This window comes from Leucopleurus acutus, assembly GCF_964270905.1.
Source record: "Leucopleurus acutus genome assembly, chromosome: 4".
NCBI classification, from domain to species: Eukaryota; Metazoa; Chordata; class Mammalia; order Artiodactyla; family Delphinidae; genus Leucopleurus; species Leucopleurus acutus.
The window spans coordinates 71,267,771-71,294,698 of NC_139146.1; the positions used below are offsets into that span (position 1 = coordinate 71,267,771).

The window sequence follows — 26,928 nt, forward strand, 5'->3', positions numbered from 1 at the left end:
GCAGCCCCCTTTGGATTTTTTATATAAAAGATCACGTCGGGCTTCCCTGGTGGCGCAGTGGTTGAGAGTCCGCCCGCCAATGCAGGGCACATGGGTTCGTGTCCCGGTCTGGGAAGATCCCACATGCCGCACAGCGGCTAGGCCCGTGAGCCATGGCTGCTGAGCCTGCGCATCCGGAGCCTGTGCTCCACAACGGGAGAGGCCACGGCGGTGAGAGGCCCGCGTACCGCAAAAAAAAAAAAAAAAAAAAAAAAATATCATGTCATCTGCTAATAGAGATAATTTTACTTCTTTTTTCCAATCTGGATGCCTTTTATTTCATCTTCCCGTCTAATTGCCCTGAGTAGAACATCCAGTATCATGTTAGGTCCAAGTGTTGAAAGTGGACATCCTTCAATGTGATTTTTATTGCTCTTTTATTTTAAATAATTGCTAACAATTATTATTATTATTATTTTGTGGTACGCGGGCCTCTCACTGTTGTTGTCTCTCCCGTTGTGGAGCACAGCCTCCAGACGCGCAGGCTCAGCGGCCATGGCTCACGGGCCTAGCCGCTCTGCAGCATGTGGGATCTTCCCAGACCGGGGCACGAACCCGTGTCCCCTGCATTGGCAGGCGGACTCTCAACCACTGTGCCACCAGGGAAGCCCTGCTAACAATTATTTATTGCACTAACACATGGCAGATACATGCTAAGCACTTTATATACAGTATTTCATCTTCTTAATAACCCAGTATGGTCAGTCTATTATTAATCTCCATTTTAAAGATGATGAAATTAAAGCTTAGGTTAAATAATTTGCTTTTAGTCTCTCAAGTATGTGGATGAGCTAGGATTGGAACACAGTTAGTCTGACTATGTTTAAACATTTTCAGCTCTTACCTAATTTTAATTATCTGTATTTTTCATGTTATCCTTTGTACATTTGTACTGTTATTCACCTTTGGCTATTTTATATTCCCTAATTCTGTTTTTTGATCATTTGTCTTTAACGACCGGAGCCCTATGTACATTTTTATGAATTTCTTTATCTGATGACCTCTTTTTGTACTCACTATTCTTGTGCTGAATTGGCCTTTGGAGCCCCTGGGAGTCAGATTGTAGCTAAGAGCCATGACTCTGGAACTAGGTCGCCTGAGTTGAAATCCCTGCTCCCACCTTTGTCAACTGCATGACCTTGTTAGCCACTTACTCTCTGTGCTTGAGAGTTTTCATTATCTGTAAAGTAGAGTTAATTATTGTATCAACCATATAGAATTAAATGTAATACAGGTAAAGGGTTTAGAACAGTTGTTGACACAAATTAAATATATAAGTGTTAGCTTTGTCTTTATCATCTCCATTTTATTTTAGTTCTAGACTGATCTGTCTTTGCAGTGAACTTAAAAAAAAAAAACTTTTTGAAAAATTTCAAACATATACAAAAATAGAGTGAACAGTAAAATGAACCTCCACTTAACTTACAACCCATCTTTAACACTTACCAACTCATGCCATTCTTGTTTCATCTATACCATTCAAACCTCAACCCTCTGGACTATTTCGAAGCAAATTTCATCTCAAACATCATATCATTTAATTACTAAATATTGTAGTAGAAGATAAGGACTCTTTTTAAACATAACTACACTACCAGTTTACCCTCCCCATTAAAAATAATTCTTTAATATCATCAAATGTGATCTGAATGTTTTTAGATCAAATTTTCTAAAAAATGGTTTGCACTTCTTTGTTTAGAATTTTTTTTCTATTTTGCTATAAACTCCAAAATGAAGTGGCCTCTTTCTTCCAGTATTTTGATCATTTTGTTATCCCCAGTTAATTTGTTGTTGGTGATGGTCAGAACAGGTCCAGTTCTCATTTCTTCCTAAGCCTTTTGAGAAGTTAATTGTTGGGTAAATCAAGAATTTCTTAGGTGTTCTCCGTGCAGGGTGAGGTTTTCGGCAGATGTCTAAAGACTTGAAGTGATCCCATGTCATTATTACATACTTTCTTTGTACTAGAACTGAAATTTGAATTAGGTGAGTAACATCATTCATATTTTCCTTTGGCCTCTTGGCCTGTAATCAGCTCCTGTAATATCATCCTTATTTTTACAGTTATATAACATTTTTAGTTAAATTTAGTTTTAGTGTCTCTGTGCTTTCATCCATGTACTTGTACTTTTAGGCTCCCAGGTTTCTGTAAAACAAAATAATTTTAGTCTAATTTTCCATAAATCCTCATGTTCTTCATTAAATTTACCTAAAACAGGTATACTTTTACTGAGGAAAGAAACAGTAGTGGGTCTCAAAGAAAGGACCCTTTTTAAATGGTTTTTATTAGAATTTCTCAAGAGCCTCATATAAAAGAATAAACAAATACATATAATACATAAAACATCTTTATGTTACTATTTAAAATATTCATTGTTGAGGGGGAGGATTAGGAACTGACTTCTCCACCTCTCCAAGTCTCCAGATTCTTTTCTCCATTCCTAGTGTGAATTGTGCTAATTGAAAAGGAATTTACATGTGGGCAAAAGGGGAGTGTATGTGTGAAATACTTTCTAAATGAGTTTTAGATTGTTTATTCATCCACTTTGCTGCATTTTTGTAGATGAGAATTTAGTATTGTGTATATATGCATAAAGACTGTATTATCTAATCAGTATTTGTTAATTAAAATTATTTGTCAGTATCTAGAAGTTTGTTGCTTTATTTTTTTTTTTTTACTTTTTCTTTGAGAGATTCATTATTGCTGACATACACTCTCTATATCTATAGAGAAGACTACAGATTGACAATAATGATTTTAGGGAAAATAGACATGAGCTGTCTGACTCTTTGTGGGGCCCTTAGGAACTTTTGCAGAACATAAAATCATAGAAAATAAAATTAGAAATGGACTTTGAGACCAGGCGGTCATGCCTCTTGTTTTTAAGCTGATTTAATATTCAAGCTGGTCAGGACAGATGATTATTTCTTCTTTTCTTAAAGGTTTTTGAGATTGGAAATCTAATAAGTTCCTCATATCCCGTTAAATCCATTTTACTTTAAATCAGTTTTCTTTTAAGTTTATGAAGACACTTTGAACTCATGCTGACTTCTCATCAATAAATTTTATGGATAAACTTCCCTAACTCAGAGGTAGATATGTCGGTGGTTTTTTCTTACTGTATTTTTTTCTCTCATAGCCCTTCACTTCTGATAATGGACTTTTATTACTGACCTTTTTGTTTTATGTATACTTTTTGTAGGGGACCATTGGTAGAATTTGCCTGTGATTTAATATGATGAGCCTAGGTTTATAAAGCAATTTAATTTGTATAATTGCCACCACTTATAATTTGGCAGTCATTCGCTGATTAACATCTTGAAGTTTTGTTTTCTAGACTCTTCTAGACCAGGGAGATGTTACTTTAAAGTAACGTGGTTCGTGTGTGTGTGTGTGTGTGTGTGTGTGTGTGTGTGTGTTTTAAATGAATCAGAAGTTATACATCTAGATGATCATTTTATTCCCTTCTTAGCAGTGGTTTTCCAGTGATTCTAACATGGGTTTACTTTTTTTTTTTTCTTTAATGGAAAAAATACTTAGACCCCCTATGTGTGAGCATTGCACTGCTGGGAACACTTAGAGACATGATAATGCATTTTCTTGCTTTCTTAAAAAATTGAATTTGGCCAAGAAGGGCCACATGATTGGTAAAATATATTACAATCATTATTGTTTAAGCATGTTCTATATACCAAGTATTGTATAAGGCATTTTATGCATGTTAAATAATTTAATCTGCACAATTTTGAGTTGTAGTTATTGTTATCCCCATTTTTTTCAATTGGGGTAAAATATACAAGACAAAAATTACCATTTTAATCACTTTTAAGTGTACAGTTCAGTGGCATATAAATACATTTACATTGTTGTGCAGTCATCACCACCGTCCATCTCTAGAACTTTACAAACTGAAACTCTGTATAAATAGTAATTCTCCATTCCCCTATTCTCCCTGCCCCCAGCCCCTGGCAACCACCATTCTACATTCTGTGTCTATGAATTTGACTATTCTAGGTACCTCATATAAGTGGAATCATATAGTATTTATCTTTTAGTGTCTGGCTTATTTCATTTATCATTGTCTCTTCAAAATTCATCTGTGTTGTAGCAGGTGTCATGTTATCTATATCTTACAGGTAAGGAAACTTAAACTCGAAGTCACATAGCTAATATAGTGCGTTGAGATTCATACCAATCCTGAAAACCGTGCCTGATAAAACATTTGATCTTGATTTATTTAACCTGTAGATAGATTTTTTAGACTTATTCTGTATAACTCTGGAGATCATTACTAGAACAATAGGTATACGTTAGAGGTAAGCAAATATTTATTTAACATAAGGAAGAATTTTCTAGTAGAGCTGTTCCTAGATAGTATAGACTGCCTTTAAAAAGTGTGAGTAACCTTTAGCAGTAAAGACTGCTTAATGGTCCTGTGACAAGGGATGTTTCAAAGAGGTAAAAGTTAAATTTGGTTATTTCTAAGTGTTCTTTTAATCTGTGTTTCTGTGATTAAAATATTGTCATCTGTTTTGGAACATAAGATACCCTAACACAAATTGCTAAGCTTAAATGTGGGAGAGATCTTTAGCAATGTAAGCATCATGGATTTTTCTTTTCCTAAATCTATGGCACATTTCTCTGAATATCCATAGTAATAGCAGATTCTTTTCCTCTTGAGGGTAGGTTTGAATTTTGAAAACTGTTAAAGTCATTATTATGCCTCGTGAATAAAAATGGGTTAGCAAGATGTTTGAAGTCCTCAGCAGTCCAACTCCAATTCACCTTTTTCCTGGATTTTCTTGCTGTTGTCAGAAAACTTCATAAACATTCATGCCTGTTACCTTTTAATTTTCATTCTGTATAGAGTACCTTTTTTCTTTCCTTTCTGAAGTTCTAAATTTCCCACTTGGTTTACTTCCTCTTCAGTGTTGCCTATCACTGTTTATATATCTTTTTAGAGTATATGTAACACCACAACCTCGTACTTTGTCTTGTCTAGATGGTGAGCATTTTAAGCAGAGGAAGCAGTATCATATTCATCTTTGTGTGTCAAAACAGGCTCTCAGAATCTTGTGTGTAGTAAGAGTTCAGTTATATTAAATTGAATCAATCTGATTGTCAATATGTTACGTTGAAACGAGGTGAACGAGGTAAAATAATGAGACCAGATTTCTTGCATGACTTGCATGACCCCTATGCCAGTTACAAATGAGGAATTTCATACATACTCTGCATAATGGCAATATTTAAACTGTACTCTCCCATGAATGAATTAAAGAAAATTCTGTCCAGATACAGTATCTGATGTTTAAAATCAGTTTTAAAATTCTCTCTTTTGTAGGATAACTGTTAGACCTTGTTTTATACTTCTTTGTACTTTTTGTAATTTCTCAATTTTCTGTTACGAACACAAATTGCTTTTTCCTTTCTTTTTTCTTTTTTGTGGTACGCGGGCCTCTCACTGCTGTGACCTCTCCCCTTGCGGAGCACAGGCTCCAGTCGCACAGGCTCAGCGGCCATGGCTCACAGGCCCAGCCGCTCCACAGCACGTGGGATCCTTCCGAACCGGGGCACGAACCCGCACCCCCTGCATCGGCAGGCGGACTCTCAACCACCGCGCCACCAGGGAATCCCACAAATTACTTTTATAATTTAAAAAAATCCTGATAAATCTTACTGATTTAAGTCAGTTTCATTACTCTGTGGTCACATAGGGTAAGGATCATAATACAGCATGATACATTAAAAAGCCATTGATGTTTTCCTTGTTACTTAGAATCAGTAAGATTATATTTCACAGATGAACAAATTTTGGTTCCAGTAAGTTTAGACATGTGTTTTTGATAGAACTGGAGCCCAAGTCAGCTGATGTGTATGATCTTATCCGTTATCCTTGTTTTTAACTTTGCATTTTAAAAATGAGATTCCACAAGTGCAAATATTAACAAGTTTATCAGATTTACCTAAAGTATGTAGTCTTTTTTTTTTAATTTTTATTGGAGTGTAGTTGATTTACAATGTTGTGTTAGTTTCAGGTGTACAGCAAAGTGAATCAGTTATACATAGACATACACTTACTCTTTTTTAGATTCTTTTCCCATATAGGTCATTATAGAATATTGAGTAGAGTTCTTTGTGCTATATAGTAGGTCCTTACTAGTTATCTGTTTTATATATAGTAGTGTGTATACGTCAATCCCAATCTCCCTTTATCCCTCCTCCCCCTTTCCCCTCTGGTAACCAGAAGTTTGTTTTCTACATCTGTGACTCCATTTCTGTTTTGTAAATAAGTTCATTTGTACCATTTTTTTTTTAGATTCCACATATAAGCGATATCATATGATATCTGTCTTTGTCTGACTTCACCCAGTATGACAATCTCTAGATCCCTCCATGTTGCTGCAAATGGCACTGTTTCATTCTTTTTTTATGGCTGACTAACATTCCATTGTATATATCTACCACATCTTCTTTGCCCACTCCTCTGTCGATGGACATTGATTGAGGTTGCTTCCATGTCTTGGCCATGGTGAATAGTGCTGCAGTGAACATTGGAGTGCATGTATCTTCTTGAATTATGGTTTTCTCCAGATGTATGCCCAGGAGTGGGATTGCTGTATGATATGGTAGATTTGGGTTTTTTTTTAAGTATTTATTTATTTGGTTGCTCTGGGTTGTGGCAGGCGGCTCCTTAGTTGTGGCATGCGAACTCTTAGTTGCAGCACGCATGTGGCATCTAGTTCTCTGACCAGGGATCGAACCCGGGCCCCCTGCATTGGGAGTGCATAGTCTTAACCACTGTGCCACCAGTGAAGTCTCCCGTATGGTAGTTCTGTATTTAGTTTTTCAAGGAACCTCCATACTGTTCTCCATAATGGTTGTACCAATTTACATTCCTGTCAACAGTATAGGAGGGTTCCCTTTTCTCCACACCCTCTCCAGCATTTATTGTTTATATATTTTTTGATGATGGCCATTCTGACTGGTGTGAGGTGATACCTCATTGTAGTTTTGATGTGCTTTTCTCCAGTAATTAGTGACGTTGAGCATCTTTTCATGTGCTTTTTGGCCATCTGTATGTCTTCTTTGGAGAAATGCCTATTTAGATCTTCCACCCATTTTTGGGTTGGGTTTTTTGTTTTTTTGATGCTGTGCTGCATGAGCTGTTTGTATATTTTGGAGATTAATCCCATGTCGGTCACTTCATTTGCAAATATTTTTCCCATTCTGTGGGTTGTCTTTTTGTTTATGGTTTCCTTTACTGTGCAGAAGCTTTGAAGCTTAATTAGGTCCCATTTGTTTATTTTTGTTTTTATTTTCATTACTCTAGGAGGTGGATCAGATAAGATATTGCTGTGATTTGTAGTCTGTTTTTGTTGAGGGGGAAAAACCCCAAACTTCCTTACTTTCCAGGAATATCAGATAAGGAATTTCAGAGCTCACATTTTGTGAGTCTTCGGGGTTCCTGATGTTGCTGCTCTCCTCAGTCTTATTTTTGGGACTACTCTGCATGCAAATCCCTATGCCAAACTTTCCAGGGTCCCTGGTGGTGCCGATGCCCTGGTAGCCTAAAAGGGCTCATTCCCTTCTCTTTTATTTACCCAGATCCCTGCCTCCTTGCCTTTCTGCTAGGACCATATCTATAAGTATATCTGTAAATCAGTTTAATTTCGACATGATTTAAAATAAAATAATTTGGGTAGTAAATAGCATTAAATAGTGTCTCAATGTAAATGAATTGAGTTACAATAATGTTCTGTTCCTTATAGTAATGACTTGTACTAGCCAGAGCACACTGCATGTTGACTCCTGTTGTGACAGTTTAGTAGCAAAAATGAACTTGTAGAAGCATTTAGGTTTTAAGGCTTTCAGTAATATAAGTTCTTATTTTGCCTGTTCTATTTACGTAAAATCACATCCTCTGTGCTCTTTCATTTGGGAATCTAAATTATGGAGGAAATGGATACCTTTAGGAACAAATTAGCTTATTTAAGAGGAAGGCTCAATAAATGCAAAACATACAATTTGCTTTGATCTTGGAAAGGGTTCAAATTCTGGAGTAAAATTGAGACTTCTTGAGGGTATTAAGGAACTATAGGGAGGAAAAGAAAAAAGTGATTATATCTTCTTGAAATGTGGGAAATAATAGAAGCAAGATAATGCAGTACCATGAAGTTTATGAAAATATTTGGAGAGAGACAAACAGTGTTTAGTTAAAAATTAGAGGTTTAGAATTCATGAGGATGAATCAAACCATGTCCCACTTCTACAGTTACTAGAAGGAAATCTCTCCCACACACAGCCCTCCACTGCTCCATTCATGAACTTCTGCTCATCTGCCTGTGAGAGAATTAGAAAGTACCCAACCATGTGTGGCTGTTAAGCGTTGTTTTGTTTGGAAAGCGTGAATAAGAAGCAGGGGGTGGGGCTTCCTTGGTGGCACAGTGGTTAAGAATCTGCCTGCCGATGCAAGGGACACAGGTTCAAGCCCTAGTCCGGGAAGATCCCACATGCCGTGGAGCAACTAAGCCTATGCACCACAACTACTGAGCCTGCGCTCTAGAGCCTGCGAGCCACAACTGCTGAAGCCCACACGCCTAGAGCCCATGCTCTGCAAAAAGAGAAGCCACCGTAGTGAGAAGCCCGCTCTCTGCAACTAGAGAAAGCCCACTCGCAGCAACAAAGACCCAACACAGCCAAAAATAAAATAAATAAAATAAATAAAATTTATATATACAAAAAAAAAGAAGCAGGTGTGGGCCAGGCTAAGTCCACAAATGACCTATGAGTCTGATAAATTTGAGGAATGGAATTTAATAGATGCTATTAAGTTAGTGAGGAGGTTTTTAAGTATAATGCGTTTAGTGCCTAATTCGTACTGCATTTTATAATTATAGAGATTATATTTTATGTCTTTGTTAATAACTAGTAGATATAGAGAGAGTACTTTAGTAATTTTAGGATGTGACTATCTTTTGAGTGAGCCCGCTAATTTCCCCCCTTGGAGGGAGATAATGGGTCTTGCGTTGACTTCTCATAGTGAAACTCTTGTTTGCTATTGGTTATTTTTAGCTGGGGCTGATCTGGAGAGAATTAAAAAATAAAATCCAAAAAAACAGGTAAGTCCTAGAAACCTGAATCTAGAGGTTTGGAACTTGTTGAGCAGGCGCTGTAGGTTTCTATGGTAGTACCCCCTATGACTGAGAGAGCTAACAACCAGCACGATGAGAAGTATAATCATTTAATTTTGTCTTAATTGTTTTTTTTTTTTTTTTTTTTTTTTTGCGGTACGCAGGCCTCTCACTATTGTGGCCTCCCTCTCCCATTGCGGAGCGCAGGCTCAGCGGCCATGGCTCACGGGCCTAGCTGCTCTGCGGTATGTGGGATCTTCCCGGACCGGGGCACGAACCCGTGTCCCCTGCATCAGCAGGAGGACTGTCACCCACTGCGCCACCAGGGAAACCCCTTAATTCATTTTTGAATTCCTGTTGAGCACCATGCCTGGCCAGTGGTAGCTGCCACATAAACATTTGTTTAAATGACTGATTGTGGCTTGATACTAAGCCTTCAAGTGCTTAGAGTTTAGCTTGGAGACAGAATGAACACAGAATTCGGTCCTCTCTGAAATCAGCAATGAGAGTTCACAGCAGAAAGGTTTATATGGACTTGAATGTGAGAGCTGAGACTTAGGATTTAGGTACAGATAGGCGGAAGGGTATTTCTTGCTGCTCTGTCAGAATCAAAAAGTGCAGGGAAAAGAATGAGTGCTTCATTTGAGTAGGGTAAAGCGAAGTCTGTGAAGATACAAATTTGTTGGGGAACAAGTAAGAAATTTGAATCATTGGGTTGGAGACCATACTGTGGATTGCTTTTGAAATCTAGGAGGAGATTTTTGAGTGTCGGAATATCCTTAACAAAATCGTGTTTTGGAAAGATTAGTGTGGCAATAGTATGTAGGTGGGAAGAGAAGACGTAGGTACTTTTGTGGGCTAGAAAACTGAACCTCTGATCTTTACCAGCCTCTTGGGCCCAGACGCACGTAGCAAAACTGAAATTCAAACCAAAGTATTGAGTCCATAATGATAGTCTTTCCATTTCATCCCAACCACTTACAATTGATTGCATGAAAACAATCATCTCAAGCTAAATGAATAAAGATCAGATTTGTTTAGTTCCTCTTATAAAACATCTACATTGTTTAAAAATATCATTTTGATCTTGCTTTCTTATATAAGGGTATCGACGTTAAATAACGTCGATATCGACGTTAAATAACGATGATAAATTCTTTGTTGTGAGGGCTGTGCTGTGTGTGGTATGATGTCTAGCAACATCCCTGGCCAAGCAAAAATGTCAGACATTGCCAGATGTTTCCTGGGGGCAAAATCACCCCAAGTATTGCCTTAAAGCATACTTACGGTGTCTACTTGACCAGAAATATTTAGTGCTGTATTGCAGGAATAAGTATCTTATTCTAGTAACTTTCCTCCATTTACATTTCTAAGTCATAAAATAATGTTCTGAAAATTAGGAAAAATTAAAATGATTGTGTGATTTATTGTACAAACTATTTGAGAGTCAAGGGAGTGCTGAGATGCCAAAACAACAGGTTTAAATGAGGACTTACACCTGGGCAAACTGGGATGAACAGTCACCATGGGAGTAATCATAAAACATTTATTGAGTACCTACTATGAGTAGAGCACTGTGTTAAGATGATAAGGAGTAGTCAGAAGAACTGTGGCAGTTGGAAAGCCTCATGAAAAATGGAGTCTTGAATTGGTCTAGAGGTAAGGCTTGGGTTAGACAAGGAAAATGGAAAGGAAATTATTTTTGCCCCTGTAGTAAAAAGAGCTATAAGCAAAGACACATCTGTGGTTTAACAGATGTGTGAAGTGAACATTTATTTGGCCATTTTGGCTGGACAAGAGGGTTTTTTATTGGAGTACTTGAGAGAGAAGATCAAGGATGTGGTTTTGCATCGAAAACACAGAATCTTGAAAATTAAGTTGGGGAGTACATCCAGTGAGAAAGTTTTTGAGCTGTGAAACAATGTTTATCCTGACCTGTGTTTTGGAGAGCTAAGTGGTAGTAGAGGATGGATTGGAAGGTTGAAAGTCTGGTAGGTGTGGGGAAGCCAGTTTAATGAATCGATAGAATGTGTTGATTGAATGTATGGAGTGAGAAAACAGTCAAGGTCATTATAAAAATTTTCATTTGTTGACTGGAAAAAATAATGGTGTCATTTTAGGTTTGTTTGGGGATATTTGATTTTGAGACAATGTCTATAGTAAGCACTTACAGCTCTGTGACTGACACCCAGGAGAAAAATTAGTACTAAAACTATTAGAACATATTGTATGTCCAAAAAATGATGATTGGTTATGATGAAACAAACAAAAGATTTCTTCAAATTAAAAGAGTTTCTGGGGGCTTCCCTGGTGGCGCAGTGGTTGAGAGTCCGCCTGCCGATGCAAGGGATGCGGGTTCGTGCCCTGGTCCGGGAAGATCCCACATGCCGCGGAGCGGCTGGGCCCATGAGCCGTGGCCACTGAGCCTGCGCGTCCGGAGCCTGTGCTCCGCAGTGGGAGAGGCCACAACAGTGAGAGGCCCGCGTACTGCAAAAAAAAAAAAAAAAAAAAAATAGTTTCTGGGAATTCCCTGGCTGTCCAGTGGTTAGGACTCAGCACTTTCACTGCCAACGTGGCAAGGCCAAAAAAAACCCAATAATAAAAAAAAAAGTTTCTGGTAAACATAAAATAGTAGGAATAAATATATGGTTATATCTTATGAGGCAGCAGTTGATAAAATAACAAAAATAATGTGATGTAGGAAGTGTGTGAGGAGCTCAGGTTTTACACTTATAATGTGTATTTTCAGATCCTCATGTCATCACTTCTACCTTTGGTAATTAATAAGTGATCTTGAGAAAACTAGTAGGAAAGGGAAGAAAGTTAAGGGACTGGAGAATAGGTTAAATTTAGCCTCTTAAAGACACTGGGATGATTTGATTACTGTCACTTGAGAGAGATCCTGGTCAGAGAGATCCTGGTCAGTGGTTATGGGTATTTTGAAAGGAATGAGGAGGGTAGAAATGGATATGAATTAAAACAGGAAGAATTTAGTTCTGCTGATCTTACAACTGGGGTCCCTAACTGGTACATCAAGTATAACTATAGAATTTCCATGATTATAATTTTTCAGGAAAAAGGCAGTGCTCTATTATGAATTTTTGTATAATTATTTCCTTCATTCATTCTGCAATATGGTGTTCCGTTTCTATAATACTGTGTGCCAGGCAGTTTTCTTTGGGGGTGAGGGTGAGGCATAAGGAATGATGTGAAATATTCCTGTCCCTGAGATGCTTGGAGTGCTATATGAGAGAGAGTTAAACAATTATATATAGCTTATATATATACACACAACTACTTTCCCCCATCCCTCCAAATGTATTTTATGCATTTTAACCATCTTGGTATCCCGTACACTTTAATAATAAGGAATCCTCACATACCCATTCTTATCTTTCTATGTAACTCAAAAGAAAGAGAAGAGATGGGACTTCCCTTGTGGTCCAGTGATTAAGACACCACACTCCCACTGCAAGGTGTGCGGGGTTCGATCCCTGGTTGGGGGAACTAAGATCCCACATGCCATTCAGGATGGCCAAAAACTTAAAAAAAAAAAAAAAAAAAAAAGAGAGAGAGAGAGAGAAAAGAGAATGTCTGGGCTGCCTTTTTTTTTTTTTCTTTAAAGGTTTTTTTTTTTTAATAAATTTATTTATTTATTTTTGGCTGCGTTGGGTCTTCATTGCTGTGTGCGGACTTTCTCTAGTTGCGGAGAGCAGGAGCTACTCTTCGTTGCAGTGCACGGGCTTCTCATTGTGGTGGCTTCTCTTGTTGCAGAACACGGGCTCTAGGCACGCGGGTTTCAGTAGTTGTGGCACACGGGCTCAGTAGTTGTGGCACATGGGCTTAGTTGCTCCGCGGCATGTGGGATCTTCCCGGACCAGGGCTCAAACCCATGTCCCCTGCATTAGCAGGTGGATTCTTAACCACTACGCCACCAGGGAAGTCCCTGGGCTGGTCTTAATATTAACTTTAGTTCTATAAGCAGAGTATAGTGTATTCTCTCTTCCTACTGTGGCGTAGCGTAAAGATATTGCCAAATTTTCTTTAGCACTTTAATTACCTGATATTTAATTATTTATTTTTTTGTAATTGCTATCTATGGATGCAATTGTAGCTAAGCAGATATGTATTATGTATTAGTCAATACACATTAAAACTGTCTCTTTCTTTGCAGCTGTTGCCACAATTTGCAGTCTGGTATAGTTTGAGACTTCCAGTCTTCCTGATGTCTTTTCTCAAAACAAAACAACTCATTTTCTGATTGCCACACTCCCAGTTGGTCTCCCAGCAGTACACAATTATGCCTCAGCACTAGATGTTTGTCTCTTTAAAGAAGTAATTTCCAACCTCAGTTTTGTGGCATCCCAAGGAATATCAAAATTGTTTTGATACTCTTAAAATTAAAAAACCCATGCCATACCAGAATGAGAATCAAGAGAATCATGAAATGAAAATGGAAGCATAGAGTGTCACTGTCTAAAAGTTTGGGATTTACTACTTTAAAACTTTTCTTCAATCTGTTTTGCTCGCTCTGCCCTGTTTGTTGATTCACCATGTTGTGTTCTGCTGTCATACCAGCAGTTTATGTCTGTATCCTGCCCTGCAGCCATTGTCACTTCAGGGCTTGTAAACTGTTCTAAGACTTTATTAATGAATTTGCCTTGTAAATAATTACCACTATTATTTATTACTAAAATTTCAAAAAGACTCTTACTACATATGAACTGAAGATATTTTTCTTCAACTGAGTTGTGATTTTTTTAATTGTATTTAATAGTGGGATCTATTACAACTTTATATTTTGTGGTTCATAAGGCTTAGAAGAGAGCAGGGAACAGCAGGAGGCCATTAGAATGATTACTATATTGAAGCCTTTAAGTCAAGGATCTTGTACATTCTTTTAGAAAATGTATTAGTTGGTAAAGTATGTAAAGTATTAGTTGGTAAAGTTAAGAGCTTAGGTTCTGAAGCAATCCTGTTTTGCCACTTAACAGCTATGTCACCTTGGACAAGTCATTTAGCTCACTGTGCCTCTTGACCTCATCTGTAAACCAGGGATTATATTAGTACCTATCTCATAAGCTTATTGGGAAGATTGAAAGGGTTAGTATATTTTAAATACTGAGGAACTTCCCTGGTGGTCCAGTGGGCAAGACTCTGAACTCCCAATGCTGGGGGGCTGGGTTCGATCCCTTGTTGGGGAACTAAAATCTGGTGCAGCCAAAATAAATAAATAAATAAAATACTGAAACCATGCCTGCCATGTAATAAGCCCTTGATTAATAATAACATTAATTATTATTTCACATTGTCTCAGGAAGGTTGTTAAATCATTATAAAGCAATGTATCCTAATAGTTTATTAAATTATATTTAGGTGTGGGTACGGCCAAAGATACTTTTATTAATGAAAGTTTAAAAAAAACCATATACAATGGAATATTACTCAGCCATAAAAAGGAATGAAATAGTGCCATTTGTAGAGACGTGGATAGACCTAGAGACTGTCATATAAAGTGAAATAAGTCAGAAAGAGAAAAACAAATAGCATATAATATCTCTTATATGTGGAATCTAGAAAATGGTACAGATGAACTTATTTGCAAAGCAGAAATAGACACAGATGTAGAGAACAAACTTATGGATACCAAGGCGGGAAGGGGGGTGTGGAATGAATTGGGAGATTGGGATTGACTTATATACACTACTCTGTGTAAAATAGATAACTAATGAGAACATACTGTATAGCACTGGGAACTCTACTCAATGCTCTGTGGTGACCTAAATGGGAAGGAAATCTAAAAAAAGAGAGGATATATGTGTACTTATAACTGATTAACTTTGCTGTATAGCAGAAACTAACACATTATAAAGCAGCTATACTCCAATAAAAATTAACTTAAAAAAAACAGTAAATGAGTTCAACATACATCTATTTCTTGTTCCTCTGCTCCCTTGTGTAGCTGACCAACTTTAGCCTTCTGCAGTACCCCTTTGACATATCTGTCCGTCTTTACTCAACCCTTGGTCTTGTTCCCAGTGCCTTTTCTGAAGAAGTTACTCCACAGACCACCAACTCTGATCCATTGATTCCACACTCTGGGCAGACCTTTAAGCCTTTCCATCACCCTGATTTAAATATAAGCCTTTCCTTGACCTACTGTATAGTACAGGGAATGCTACTCAATGCTCTGTAATGACCTATATGGGAAAAGAATCTAAAAAAGAGCACATATATGTATATGTATAACTGATTCACTTTGCTGTACACTAACATAACGTTGTAAATCAACTACACTTGAATAAAAAATTTAAAAAAAAATTCAAGCCTTTCCGGATGGACCTAGAGATTATCATACTAAGTGAAGTAAGTTGGGCAGAGAAAGACAAATATATGATATCACTTATATGTGGAATCTAAAAAAAAAGTGATAAAAATGAACTTATTTACAAAACAGAAGCAGACTCACAGACTTCGAAAACAAACCTGTGGTTACCAAAGGGGAAATGTCGGGGGAAGGGATAAATTAGGAGTTTGGGATTAACATATACACTCTACTATGTATAAAATAGGTAATCAAGGACCTACTGTATAGCACAGGGAACTCTACTCAATATTCTGTAATAACCTATATGGGAAAAGAATATGAAAATAATGGATATATGTATATGTATAACTGAATCACTTAGCTGTATACCTGAAACTAACACAACATTGTAAATCAACTATACTCTAATATAAAATAAAAATTAAAAATAAATAAATAATAAAAATAAATTCAAATTTCCAATCTGAAAAAAAAACCCATAAAATTATAAGAATAGAAACAAAATTACAATCTCAATATGGCCACTTTGAACTTACTTTGTTATGTTTCCTTTATCTTTTTCATATGCACTTAAAAAACATTGTAATCATTGGTGTTTTGTTCAGGGTTCATTCAGATGCAAATATATAAGTCTGTAAATGTCATTACTATTGCAGGGAATATACATTGAACTTTGTGAAGACAGAGGCTCTTTTCTTTTGCGTTGAATACACCTTACTCAGTAAATAGAGAAGTATGATTTTGAGGTATTAAAATCTGATGATTTTCCTTAGCCTGTAAAAAGTTTCCATACCAATCTACAGAAATTTATTTCAATAACAGTTTTGATATAATTTTTATTTTTACTTTAAATAAAGTTAAACCTTTGTTGTTCTTAGCTTTATTAGCCTACTTTCAGCTGACTGCAACATGAAAAGTGATTACTGTGGTTACTATAAATTCAGTAAAATGTCTCCAATTTCCCATCCTATCTCTGTCTTTTAATAATATGTCTGCTATGTGTATGCATAAAAAAGTCCCAAGAGACATACTGCAAACTGTAAATAACTTGGGAGGATAGAATTGGTAGGGGGAGGGAGGTTATTATCACTCCTTACATTTATACATTTCTATATTATTAAAGTTTTTTTGTTTTGTTTTGTTTTTTAATTTTTGGCTGCGTTGGGTACTCAGTGCTGCGCGCGGGCTTTCTCTAGTTGTGGTGAGCGGGGGCTACTCTTCGTTGCGGTGCGCAGGCTTCTCATTTCTCATTGCGGTGGCTTCTCTTGTTGCTGAGCACGGGCTCTAGGCACGCGAGCCTCAGTAGCTGCGGCACACAGGTGCAGTAGCTGTGGCTCAGGCTCTAGAGCACAGGCTCAGTAGTTGTGGCTCACGACCTTAGTTGCTCCACGGCATGTGGAATCCTCCTGGACCAGGGATCAAACCTGTGTCTCCTGCATTGGCAGGCAGATTCTTAACCACTGCGCCACCAGGGAAGTCCCTAAAGTTGTTACTTTTACAAAATAGTTATATTCTTAGTTGTTTTTATCACCAGTCATATTATACAGGTATGTGTGACATATCGGACAAAATATGATTTGTTATGATCAGTTTCATAACATTCATATTCTTAATTACATCTTTACTAGTTCTCTCACTATTAACAATAGACATAAATTATATTTAATGGTGTTTAATTCCTTTGTAATAATTGTCCTAAGGGAAAAAGCAACATCTTGAGAGACCAATTATTTCTAACATATTTTTTAACAGCTTTATTAAGATAGAATTTACATACATAAAATTCACCTGTTTTTAGTATTGAGTGATTTCTAGTATATTTACAGAATAGTACAACCATGACCATAATCTTGGTTTAGAATATTTTCAGTATCCCAGAAAGGATCTTTGTACCCATTAGCAGTCATTTCCCATTTCTCTCTCCCCATCTCCTCTCCCATCCCTGGGCAACCACCAATCTGTTTTGTCTCATAGATTTGCCTATTCTAGACATTCCATATGAATGGTATCATGCAGTATGTGGTCTTTTGTGGCTGACTTCTTTTACTTAGTTTAATGTTTTTGTGGTTTATCCATATTGTAGCATTTTTATTGCCCCATAACACATTTTAAAATTTTTATTTATTTATTTATTTTTGGCTGCATTGGTTCTTTGTTGCTGAGCGCAGGCTTTCTCTAGTTGCAGCAAGCGGGGGCTACTCTTTGTGTTGGTGCGCATGCTTCTTATTGCAGTGGCTTCTCTTTTCGCGGAGCATGGGCTCTAGGCTCTCGGGCTTCAGTAGTTGTGGCACGAGGGCTCAGTAGTTTTGGTGCACGGGCTTAGTTGCTCCGCAGCATGTGGGATCTTCCCGGACCAGGGCTCAAACCCGTGTCCCCTGCATTGGCAGGTGGATTCTTAACCACTGCGCCACCAGGGAAACCCCTAATATAGTCTTATGACAGGTACTTAAGGAAGGTTTCCTTGAAGAAGGGACATTTAAGTTGAGACTTCGTAGAAAGTACGAATGGGCTGGCCGAAGTTGGGCAAGGGAGGGTGAGGTAACCAAGAAGTGGAATTGAGTTTGTTTAAGGCAAGGGGAACAGCATGCACAAAATGACCTAGAAGCAAAAGTGTTGGGCTTTTCAGGAGTAGAAATTAGTACCATATGGCTATTATTTAGATTTGAGTGGTGGAGAAGGGTGAGAAATGTAGCTAAAAAAAAAAAAGGTAGTGCAACAGTTAGATCATTGCTGTGTTTCAAGGGCCACGGGGGCTGTGTTTTGGAAAAAACTATCATAAGGGCAAAAGGAAACTGGCATAGAATTTTTAGCAGAGGAATATTAATAGTCAGATTCATATTTCAGAAAACAATTTGGCTGCAATATATAGAATGGATTGGAAGGGAGCAAGACCAGAGATTTTAAAATTTTTAGAAGATTGTTCATTTTCAGAATTCTTCTGGCCATTCTTTGTCTTTACATTTTCATGTAACTTTTAGAATTAGGTTGTCCATTTCTATAAAAATGCTTGCTGACATTTTTGTAGGGATTGTATTCTGTTGATCAGTTTGGAAGAATTGACATCTTGACAACATTGAGTCTTCAGATCCAGGAACATGGTACATCTCTCCATTTATTTAAGTCTTTCATTTCTCTCAGCAATGTTTTGTTGTTTTCGGTGTACAACTCTTGCACTTCATTTGTTAAATTTATTCCTAAGTATTCTTTTTGATGCTGTTGTGAATGGAATTGTTATATTTATTTCATATTTGAGTTCATTGATATATAGAAATAAGTTGATTTTCTTTTTTTTTTTGGCCTGTTGATCTCATATCCTGTGACCTTGCTAAACACATTAATTAAGTCTAGTTGATTTCGTTTGCTTTCAGTAGATTCCTACAAAGGATTTTCTATGTACAGGATCATACTGTCTGTGAATAAAGACAATTTTACTTTTTTCTTTCCCACATGGATGCCTTAATTTCTTGTTCTTGCCTTTCTGCACTGGCTAGACACTGTAGTACCACATTGAATAGAGATGTTGATTAGTGTGCATCCTTAACTTTGTTCCCAGTCTTAGGAGAAGCCTTCAGTCTTTTACCATTAGATCTATTTTCTGAAAGAGTTTGTATAGGATTGGCATTACTTTTCCTTAGTATTGATAAAATTAATAAGTGAAGGCATCTGGAACTGGGCTTTTCTTTACAGGAAGATTTCTCATTACTAATTCAATTTATTTTTATAAATCTCTTCAGAGTCTCTATTTCTTCTTGAGTCCCATTTGATAACTTGTATCTTTCTAGGAATTTGTGTATCCAGTCTTCCAGTCTATCTGTTTTGTTGGCGTAAAGTTCTTCAAAATATTCCTTACAATTCTTTTAATATTGGTAGTGTTTGTAGCAATGCTTACTCCTTTTTTTTTTAGTTTTATTGAGATATAATTGAGATACAGTACTGTATAAGTTTAAGGTGTACAGCGTAATGACATTACTTACGTATTTTGCAAGATGATTACCACAATAAGTTTATTTAACATTCATCATCTCATACAGATACAAAAGGGGGGGGAGGAAGAAGAAAATTGTTTTCCTTGTGTTGAGAACTTTTAGGAAATGTTGGGCTTTTTGGGTTGTTTTTTTTTTTTTAATTGGAGTATAGTTGATTTACAGTATTGTGTTTCAGGTATACAGCAAAGTGAATCAGTTATACATACATGTATGTCCATTTATATTCTTTTCCCATAAATGCCATTACAAAACATTGTCTCTACTATAGTCTGTACTATACAGTAGGTCCTTATTAGTTATATATAGTAGTGTGTATCACTTTTTCTTTCACACTTTGGCAATTCATGTGAAAGAAGCCAGACACACAAAACACACATTGTATGATTCTGTTTATATGAAATGTTTAGAAAGGAACATGGAGCAGAAAGCAGATTTGTTATTGCCTAGGGCTGGAGGTAGAAACGGAAAGGGGGTTTCTTTTTAGGGTGATAAAAATGTTCTAAAATTACATGGTGGTGATGGTTTGGGTAGCTAAATACTAAATTCATCAAATTATACAATGAATTTTATGGTGCAGAAATTACACAGGCAAATTTTATGGTATGTAAATTACATCTTGAAAAGGCTGTTTTTAAAAAAAGTTGTAAGGTACTTTTAGCATCTTTAAAAATACAGAAACTACTATAAACTAAATGAATAAAACATCAATAATTCAAAATCAGTTTAAAACATCATAATCTCGCCTATACCAGGTGAATGGTAGCTTTCCTGTTTTTGTCAATGGCACTATAATTCTTTCAGTTACAACAGCTAAAAATTTAAGAGTAATTTTGTATTCTTCCATCTTTTTTTATTTCCTACCCTTATCAATTTGCCTACTAAAAACATTTTTTTTCACTGATGCTTTTGAATTTCTTAAATAATAATATACAGTTCAGTCAAGAGGGACTGTTTTCTGATGGACACAGCCAATTTATTGATGGCTAATGTAACTTATAAGTTGAGATTGTCAAGATTTTACTTGTCAAGAAAACTTGAAAAATATTGCTTTATTCGCCTATTTCTGCTAAAATTAAGTCATAGAGGCCCAGTGGGAGAGCTGAACCTCCACCTCTATGCAGCATCAACAAGACAGGAGGAGGCAATGTCAGATGGGGCACTTTTTCTCCCTTTTCCCCATCCTCCATGAGTTAGTCAGGTGCAGTAAAGGAGCTGATTTTACATCCCATCCATCTGGAAGTGCAGTAATTTTGTTTACATCATAGATTTCACTTAAGTATCTTAATTTGGAAACCACTCTGGTTAGAATTCAAGTAACTTCACATTTTTCATATACAGTAACATTTGAAATAAATTAACATCAATTGATGTAATCTGAACTAATCTGAGGAAAAACAAATGAAGTAGGAAGTATCTTCTCACCTTTTTGTTTTTATATGCCTTCCCCAGGAGCTTATAAAATACTTTTCCTTTCTTCTTTACTGAAACTGGAGTAATTTCATAAATTGATTCATATTGTTATTAAGGATTTTTTAATGTATTGCTTTTCTCTGACGTATCATTTGAAAAAAGGGCTACAGAGTGGGTACTGCTTAAGTAAAAGGAATGCATTACTAATGGTGAATGTGTGGTTTGTGGTAGGAAAGGAACTGGGAGTTGGAAAGCAAGGTATTTATCTGCCTTCTAGACAGGACTTAATGATATGGTTATATTAGGGAGTTAAGAACTATTGAAGACAGAATAAAATATTGTAAAGACATGTTTCTTCATAGTTTTTGAAATGAGAGTAAAAGAGAAAAATAAAGGCACATTTTAGGACTGGACAGTTGGCCTCATTTGGGTTCATTTAATAGTTGAGATTTGGGCTTATATTGATGATTGTAGTGTCATTTTCTTCCTGTGCAGAAAGTAAATGTGGGTGATTTTAAACATACTCCATCATTTTTACTCCCCATTCCCCAATTTAAATCTGTTCCAAAGGATCCCTATTTTATAACCTTGTGCTTAATAATTAACATTACCCTTTTTTGTTGTTGTTTTTTGTTTTCTTCTAGGCTGTATTCATCACCAAAGAAAAAACTTACACCAATGCAGAAATCAGTTAGTCCTTTAGTTTGGTGCAGGCAAGTTTTGGATTACCCAAGTCCTGATGTTGAATGTGCTAAAAAGTCTCTTATCCACAAACTTGATCAAACTATGTCAGGTATGTCTATAATTTTACTTGTAAATTCATCTCTTTGCTTTCTTTAATCAAAAAACAGATAAATGTTGACTGGTATGTTTTTAGGAAGGCAGTTCTTTGCTTGGGGGGTGTTTTCCAAATCACATTGTGCATGCCATCGTGAGTTTTTGCCATATGCACATAACCCTGTTCTGTTATTTTCTTAATAGCCTTTAAAAAAAATCTCCGTATTTTTATTTAGCTTCATCCTAAAAAATATCCATGAAATAATGGATTTTATGTAATAAGGTTTTTTCTGGTGCAAGCTAAAATAAATAATTATTTTAAAAAAATGTTTTGTCTGATATCATCTAAAATCATCTCACCAGCCTCAGGGAAATTCTGATGTGGTAGAAAGATACAGGTTGAGAACCAAAGAGCCCTCATTCTCACTCTGTCGCTTTGTTGCTATGTGACTCCGCGAATTATTTAACTCCTATAAGCTCAGTTTTCTTATAAGCATGATGAACCCTGCAAGTGTTATTTAAGGATTAAATGATAATGTTGAAAGAGCCTAGCATGTTTTTCTGGCTCATGATAGTGCTTAGTAAATGTATTCGTTTCCCCTCTTTTTTTTTTTTTAACTTGACATTTTAAGTTAAACTGCTTTTATGTTCTATTGTTTAATAGCATTCACAAAGCTGACAAAATGTGTCACTCTAATGGCATTTAATGTAGCATGCCAGTGTGTTAGAAATGTAGGAAAAATATTATTGACTCTTTCTTGGAATTACTCTCAATCTTTTAAAAATATGTTTCAAAAAAAATTAAAAAATTAAAAAAAAGAATATCAGTTTCTGGGAATTCCCTGGGGGTCCGGTGGATAGTACTCAACGCTTTCAGTGCTGGGGCCTTGGTTCAGTCCCTGGTCAGGGAACTAAGATCCTGCAAGCCTCGCAGCGAGGCCAAAAAAAAAAAAAGAAAGAATATCAGTTTCCTGGAATGCTCATGTAGTAAAAGATTGATGCATGATTACTAATCCTAAATAGAGTTTTGTTTTTTGCTTTGTGTTTACTTGGCAGCCATGTCCTTAAAATTGCTTTTTTTTGGCTTTATTACTGAGGTACGTCCTCTTTTTTAGAGTGTAAGCTGCAAATGGTCAGGGGAAGCAGGGGGGAGCCTACACAGTTAAACTGTCATATAGTAAAGCATAGTTTGTTGTGGCAGGAGCAGTGGTTATTATAAGAAAATAACGTATGGGATGGACATAGGGGAGAAAACCAAAGCTGTTGCACTTCAAAAGTAGCAATTGGAGTGAGTAGCTTTTTGCTTTATTATAACAAAGGCATTAAAGATAGTAGGAGCATGTAAGAAAAGCTGTTACTCTTGAACCAAAACTAGGTGTAATCAAGTACTGGATCTGCTTAACAGTGTTTAGATTTTATAGCTGTATGCACAGAGCAATAGCTATAGCTGTATATATTCAAAGAAAAATAATTTGGCTGTTGCAAGTTTGAACCTTGTAGTCCTAAACCTCTCTTTTCCCAAGTTAAAGGGAAGATTGTTTTTTAAATGTATTTTTTTGATAAGGCAAAGCTTCCTAGGAACTTAGCTATTATATTCTAGCACAGCCGTTTTCTACTCCATCATACTCAGCTTCTCTTTAGTGTACCAGCACCTGTTCCTAAGATATTCTTCTCTTGTTTTTTTGATAGCACATTATCTTTTTTACCCTTATTCTCCCTCCGGTTTTCTTTTCAGTCTTCTTTAAAGTTTCTCCCTTCTCTGCCCATCTTTTTGTGTGTGTTTTGGGGGGGGAGATAATATTTATATAGCACAAATTTCCCACTTTCACCATTTTTAAATATACAGTTCATACAGTTCAGTGGCATTAAGTACATTCACATTGCCATCACCACTCTCTATCTCCAGAACTTTTTTGTTATCCCATACTAAAATTCTGTACCCATTAAACTTCCCATTCTTCCTGCCTTCCCCCCACCCCCGCCCCATCTGCCCAGGTCTCTCTTTTGCCCCATTTCTCTCTGTTTTGATGATTTCATCCATTCATACTATATCCAGTATCATCTTTATTCAAACTAATCTCCTTTATTTATGCATATTCAATATTTTTTGAGAACCTGTTATGTATCAGGCGTTGGGGAAAGGGTAGCGGATACATGATGAAGAAAGACTAACACTGTACCTGCACTCACGGAGTTTGGCATCTAGTAGGGGAAACATGTTAATAAAATAATTTTTATAACTGGTGATATGTAATAAAAGAATGATCTACAGTGCTTTGAGCTTGGAGAAATTAGAATTTTACTTCAGGAAGTAATGTTTGGCCTGAGTCCTAAAGATTCAGGAAAATTTAAGTGGGCTAAAGGGGAAGGCGACAGAGGGAGTAGAGTGTTCCAGGTGGTGAGAACAGCTTGTGCAAAGGCTCTGTGGGAGGCCTTTGGGAGCATATGGGAGGGAGCCTAGTGTACATGAGGAACTGGACATGAGGTCAGAACAATATGTAGGAGCCAGACTCTGCAAGGCCTTAGAGACCATGTTAAAGGTTTTGGACTTTATTCTAATATTCTAAAAGCAATGGGAAGATACTGAAGGGTTTTATTCAAGGGTATGGTATGTGTTGGCAGGAAGAAGAAATGATAGGATTTGCACGTTGATGAGGACATGCTTAGCTGTTGTATGGAGAGTAGATTGGAGAGGGCCAAAAGTGAACCGTAGGATGCTTTTGAGGGGGGTTGATGATGATAGCTGCGTAGTGCGTGTTGGGGGGAAAGGGTCGTAGTGGAGATGAAAAGGTGTGAAAGGAAAAAGGAATGAACCAAATATGAGGAAATGAGGGAGAAGAAAGTATCAGCAGTGATTTCTAGGTTTCCAGCTTGTGTAATAGGATGAATGTTGTTATCATTCTGAGATAGAGACCCCAGGAAGAGAATTTGTTTTAGTTCGAAAATAATGAGTTTGGATTTGGACTTGTTGGCTCTGGGGTGCATTTGCCATACCCTCAGGGGAGACATTAAATGGGCAGCATATATGGGACTGAAGCTCATGGAAACTTAGGCCTGGAGATATAAATAATGGATATTTGGGGGAATAGAGATAATAACTAATGTTGTGAGTATGAATGAGATTTCTCAAGAAAAAGAATATGGTTTAGAGTGAGAAGATAAAAGAGTTGAGAACTTGAAATGCTAGTGATTAAATAACCAAATAAAGAGAGACTGCGCTTCAAAGGAAATAGAAGAGTAAAGAGATAGGAAGGAATGAACACCCGTATTTCTGCTCAGGTTGATATATTGAGATCATGCTACATACTAAATATATGTTTCGTGGTGTCTTGTCTCATGGTGAATATGTAGAAAAATATGTAGAAAACTATACTGACCAACTTACCACACTATCCAACTAAACAGAAAAACTAAACAGAAAGCATGTGTTCCTCCTCCCAAAACCAGTGCTCTGCTTATAGGCAAACCAGAAACTTCAGAAACATCTTATTGTTTTTTCCTTTTAGAAATCCTTACCGGGTTTTTTTGTTGTTTTTTTTTTTTTTTTTTTTGCGATACGCAGGCCTCTCACTGTTGTGGCCTCTCCTGTTGCGGAGCACAGGCTCCAGACGCGCAGGCTCAGCGGCCATGGCTCAACGGGCCCAGCCGCTCCAAGGCGTGTGGGATCTTCCCGGACCGGGGCACGAACCCGTGTCCCCTGCATCGGCAGGCGGACTCCCAACCACTGCGCCACCAGGGAAGCCCCGGTTTTTAATATTTATCCTTTTCTTCCTTTTTTTTTTTTTGGCCACTTTTATTGCCTAGTTCAGTCTAATCTATTTAACATTAGAATTTCCATCAGTTTTTTATCCTTAAGCTGATTGGATCATATTACTCTTGCTCAAAAGTCCCCGATGGTGTTATCACTGCTACTGAACAAATTTCAGACTCCTGAGGATAGTATTCCAGGCCTCCTGTGACCTGGCCCCAGCTGGTTGTTCCTGTTTTGTCGCTCACCATGAACTTTACCTTTCTAGATTACTCACTGTTATTCCCTGGACACTATGCATTTTCAAGACATGGTTTTAGTTTATGTTATAAACACAGATGAAAACATATACTTTCCCCACTTCCAGTGTCCTACCAAATTATCCTCTCAAGACTGCTCCAGTGCCTCTCCTTCCAAAAAGCCTTACTACCTACTTTCTCTCAGTTGTAATGAATTACTCCTATCTCATCATTTCCATTAGCCTCTTTGCGCCTTTATGATAGTACTCATTTCATTTTGCCTTGAAATCACTGTTTTTTCTGCCTGCACTACTTGGCTTTAGGCCTCTTGAGAAGAAGTACCATGTCACATTTGTGTATTTATTCTGCATAGTACTTTGGTGATGGTCATAAATGTGAATAAGCTGTAGATTTTAGAATAGGGTGAAGAAAAGAAAAAATATTTTAAGTATTAATTTTTCTTGTATATAATTGATATCTTAGCCCTACTTTCATACTATTTTTATAATTTTATATGCATAGCACAAATTTTTCCCCTTTTTTGGCAGAAGTATTCTCCTTGGTCCAGAAAATGGGGTGGGGGGGTTCTTTTTAAAAAAGGAATTCTTGTATGTTTGACCTTAATCTGGCCTAAATAGTCAGTATTGCTTTATTTTTTTAAAAATCCAAACTTTGGAACGACTATTTTTAAAACTCATTATTTCATAGTTTTTTGTTGTTATTAGCAGTGTGTGTTTGTTATAGAAAAATGAGACAACACAAATATGCTTTTATATTCATTTTATTTTTAAAGGCCATTCAAGGTTGACACAGTTGGAATAAACTTTCCAACAAGATAGAAGTAACTTAATTTAGTAGCTAATAATTTGTTGAGGAGATATTCTTCCTATAGTATTATTTCTGTTTGGTGTGGCTCCTGTTTTATTTGCATAACAAAATTTAAGATAGTAGAAGTATTTTGTTGGGATTATTAATGTGATATATTTCTCTCCACTACTATAGAAATGTTTCTGTGTTTAAACTGAGATAATGACTTACTGAATTTCCTAATTGGAAAAATTTTTTTTATAAATTTATTTTTATTTATATTTTTAATTTTTGGCTGCGTTGGGTCTTCGTTGCTGCGCACGGGCTTTCTCTAGTTGGAGCGAGTGGGGCCTACTCTTCATTGCGGTGCGCGGGCTTCTCATTGCAGTGGCTTCTCTTGTTGCAGAGCATGGGCTCTAGGTGCATGGGCTTCAGTAGTTGTGGCACATGGGCTCAGTAGTC

At 36.8% G+C, this 26,928-nt stretch overlaps 1 protein-coding gene across 3 annotated transcripts in view; it reads left to right on the plus strand.

The window, feature by feature from the left end:
• SLAIN2 (SLAIN motif family member 2) overlaps positions 1–26,928 on the plus strand; it is a 78,575-nt gene that overhangs the window by 12,369 nt on the left and 39,278 nt on the right. For all 3 annotated transcript variants that reach the window (XM_082837780.1, XM_082837781.1, XM_082837782.1), the window contains exon 2: positions 21,540–21,688. In XM_082837780.1, coding sequence (XP_082693906.1) covers positions 21,540–21,688 — 149 coding nt within the window. The remainder of the gene's footprint in view (positions 1–21,539; positions 21,689–26,928) is intronic.